At 58.9% G+C, this 3690-nt stretch overlaps 1 protein-coding gene across 1 annotated transcript in view; it reads left to right on the top strand.

The window, feature by feature from the left end:
* The window catches only part of MN1 (meningioma (disrupted in balanced translocation) 1), a 57204-nt gene extending 53520 nt beyond the window's left edge, over positions 1–3684 (top strand). Inside the window, exon 10 of the mRNA XM_005869807.1 lies at positions 3475–3684. Coding sequence (XP_005869869.1) covers positions 3475–3656 — 182 coding nt within the window. The 3' untranslated portion in view covers positions 3657–3684. The remainder of the gene's footprint in view (positions 1–3474) is intronic.
* Positions 3685–3690: the final 6 nt, after the last annotated feature.

The following is a 3690-nucleotide window of genomic DNA, read 5'->3' as shown; positions in this document are numbered from 1 at the left end:
CCCCCGCCCCCCCGCCCCCGCATGCACAGCATCACCGGCTTTTTGATGGTCTCCCCCAGCTGCTCCGCACAGGGCCGGCCAGGAATCACCACCCTAAGTCACAGAGGGGGAAACTGAGGCCCTGCAGTTAGGGGCCAGCTGCCCAGGTCTGGGGGGATCCAGGAGTCCACCTTGGCCACGCCGCTAGGAGTCCTGGGCCAAAAAGGAGAGGGCAGGCCTCCTCGGTGGTAACCAGCCTCATGGAGCCTCAGTCTTCCCATCTGTCAAGTAGGGATGGAGGTTCTTCAGAGTCAGCGCACAGGCCCCCGCTGAGTGCCGGCGGTGCCTGGGCTGCTGTGCGGAACATACCAAGCCCGCCCCTCCCCCAGGCAGCCAGTCTGATGGGGGAGGCTGACAGCTAACACGTGGGAATCACGACAACTCCCTTTAGGTTCCACGGTGTCTGCCTGTGCCAGCGCCGAGTAACTCCAGGGCTCCCCCCAATCCTGGGGGCGGTTTATCTCTGGGTCCTGGCGTGGGGGCCGGCGTGCCTGCCGCCCCAGGAGCAGGGACGAGGGCCTCTCGGAGCCGGGGCAGGCCCCGACTTGAGGCGGCTTCCGCAGGACTTGATTTATCGGCAGCCACTCGGCAGCCCGGGGGAGCCGCGGGCCCAGGGCGTGTTGGGTCCCCCCAGCTGGAATGAATCCGGCGGGAGGATGCGTTGGGTCATGCTTGGGTTGTCAAGAACCGAAGAATAATATTCCCTCTTCAAAATATTCCCCGTGGATACCACACTCCCTCGTTCATCCCAGGCAGAGGCTAGGGAATCCTACGCCAGTGCTCTGTGACATCAGGCAAGCCCCTCACCCTCTCTGAGCCCCAGGGACCCTCCTCTGAAGTGGGGAAAAGGGTCACCCAGCTGCTGGGCTTGCTAGGGGATGGGATTAGATAATCCACGAAAGGGCTCCGCTGTGCGCTGATAAACTCCACCCTGTGTAAGAAGAGCAACCGTCTCGGGTGTTGGTGTCTGGCTGCATCCTGTAAGTTGGGAACAGAGTATCTTGAGAAAGTTTGGCCATTCCGGTCCATCTGGAACCGTCACTCAGCAAACCCAGGTGGCAGAGGCGTCCCTAAGCCTCCTCGTAGCTCAGGAAATGCCGATGCTGCAGCCACTGAGCAAGGGAACCAGGTGACAGGAGCTTGGGTGTGTGGGTCTTGTCTTTCTTGGGCGGTGCCAACATTGGCAAGAGGCCTTGGTTTCCTGCCTGGGAAATGGGCACACGCATTGCTGTGTCGGCTCCTGGAGATAATGCGTGTAAAGTGAAGTGAGGAGCCCCTCTTGGAACCGCTCTCTTCGGCTAGCCCTCTTGCCAATCCAGATCTTGCAGTGCTGGGAACAGAACTCCTCTTGGGGGTGCTAAGCAGCGGAGTCACTGGGCGTATAGACGGCGTGGGCCCCAGGGCAGAAGTGTGAAGGCTGTGCGCACCCATCGCTAGAACCCAGGGCTGGCTCACTGTGTGCAGGGGAGCCTGAATCGGAGGCCACTCCCTTCCGGCTTACCTTCTCCCCAGGAAGCCTCCCAGCCTCACCGCCACTAACCAGGCTCACAACCTGAGCGTCTCCTTCCAGGAAATGGGGCGAAGACTCCAATTTCATGGACAGGAGCGTGTCCATCTGGCCATTGCCAAGGAGGGGAACGAGGCTTGGGGGCTTCTAGACGGGTGCAAGGACCCCTGGCCTTCTGACCTTCCCCAGAGACTAATGACAGTCCCAGAAGCCCTGTGTGGGGGTCTCTGTGCATACCAGGCGATGACAAGGCCCCAAGGGCGATGACGTCACCCCCATTTCAACCAGGAACTGAGGCTGGAAGAGGGAAAGTGGCAGACGCCTCGGCAAGGCATGGTGGTGGGACTGGGACTCTAGCCCCCAGTCTGTGACTCCGAGACGCCTCGGCAAGGCATGGTGGTGGGACTGGGACTCAGTCTGTGACTCCACAGTGACTGTGCTATGACGCCGGCTCCTCAGGGGGAGGCTGTCTGCCCCGTTTCCTGCTGGACCCGCAGGGCTAGCGCACACCTGGCCCCTGGTTGGAACTCCACAAAGGCCTATGAATGGAATGAATGAGGGAAGGAGCCAAGGAGAGAACTTCCTCTCCAGCCCCAGCTCCTCCCAGCATCCCAAAGCTGGGTGTCTCTAGGGCTCCAGGGTGGGGGCCCCAGACCCGGTTAGTCACAGCCTGGCCTTGGCTGCCTGGGCCCGTCCTTCTGGGAGGATTTTCTCAGCTCCCGAGGGAGGCCTCACTCTTAATCCCAGAAGGCGAGATGGGCGAGGTGACTCCGGCCTGGCTGGGCCTGCACAGTGTGCTGAGGAGGGCGGGTAGGTTATGGAGTTCAGTATCTGGGTGTGCTCTCTTGGCCCAACGTGGGCCCCCCAATCCCAGCTTTTCTCATGTCTGCTGAATCAGAAATTCACCTTCGGGGCTGTGTGACCTTGGGAAGGTCACCTCTCCTCTGAGATTCAGGCTATATAAAAAGGGAATAATGAGAATAGTCATCCATGTACAGTATGTCTCAGAATAGAACCATTGGTCACCGGGGGACAGTAAGTTAGCAGTCCTCCATAAGGACTGCTCTATTCCTTCCCTGCCTCAGAACTCCCAGTTCTTGTGCTCTTTGGGTCTAATTCAGACTAAGGTGTGAATGGTTGTCAAACAACCTTTCCCTCCAGTGTGTCTAATCCAGACATCACTAGGACCTGTGATGTTTCTGGTGCTGTGTGACCGAGTGAGAAGGAAATGGAAGGGATTTTTTTTTGCTAAGCGTGTAGGGAGGAATAGACTCCCTCACCCTTATCACCCAAAGTCCCTTTATACGGCAGTTGAGGATGGGCAAAGGGCATTGGTCTGGTTGGGGGGATCCAGACTTTCAGTCTTTACCGCACTGAGCAGTTTGGCACCTTGTTAAGGAAGTTCCAGCACATAGTAGACCCTTAGCGAATGTCTTTCTGGAAGATGACGAGACAATGGGCTGTGGTCTGGACCTGGACAGCCTTCCCTAGCACCCTTTCACTGCATCTGACGAACTCCTACACATCCTCCCATGCCCAGCTTAGATGCCCCTCCTCTAGGAAACCTTCCCAACTTGGTTCAGGTCCAGCTAATCTTTTGGGAACTCTAGTTCATCAGAGATGAGCAACCCCCCCAGTCTATCCTTTCCAACCATCCTATTTCCCAAGGGTGTACAATGGCCACCCAGCAGGAGGACTTCGCTGGCTGAGGTCTCGCGGCCGAATCCGAGGCCAGAGCAGGGGGATTTTAACCAGACATGGTCGTCGTAGTCTCCAGATCTCTGCAGAATGCCTTCAGGCACGACAGGAGGGCATGCATGCTGCCTCTCTCCTCATGCCTCTCCCACGCTGCCCGCCCCTGCCCCCACCCAGGGCCTCCTACAGAGCTGAGCGTGCCTCTAACCCTTCTCTTCCTTCTTTCTCCACAGCCCACGACCTCCCCGCGAACAAGGCCTCCGCAGCCCAGCCCGGCAGCCATTTGCAGTGCCTGTCTGTCCACTGCACAGACGACGTGGGCGATGCCAAGGCCCGAGCCTCCGTGCCCACCTGGCGGTCCCTGCACTCTGATATCTCCAACAGATTCGGGACATTCGTGGCCGCCCTAACTTGAATCGACAAGAATGCCCCCTCCCCCGCCAGGCCCT

Source organism: Myotis brandtii, unplaced genomic scaffold (assembly GCF_000412655.1).
Source record: "Myotis brandtii unplaced genomic scaffold, ASM41265v1 scaffold303, whole genome shotgun sequence".
NCBI classification, from domain to species: domain Eukaryota; kingdom Metazoa; phylum Chordata; class Mammalia; order Chiroptera; family Vespertilionidae; genus Myotis; species Myotis brandtii.
This window is presented reverse-complemented; position numbering and strand designations above follow the sequence as displayed.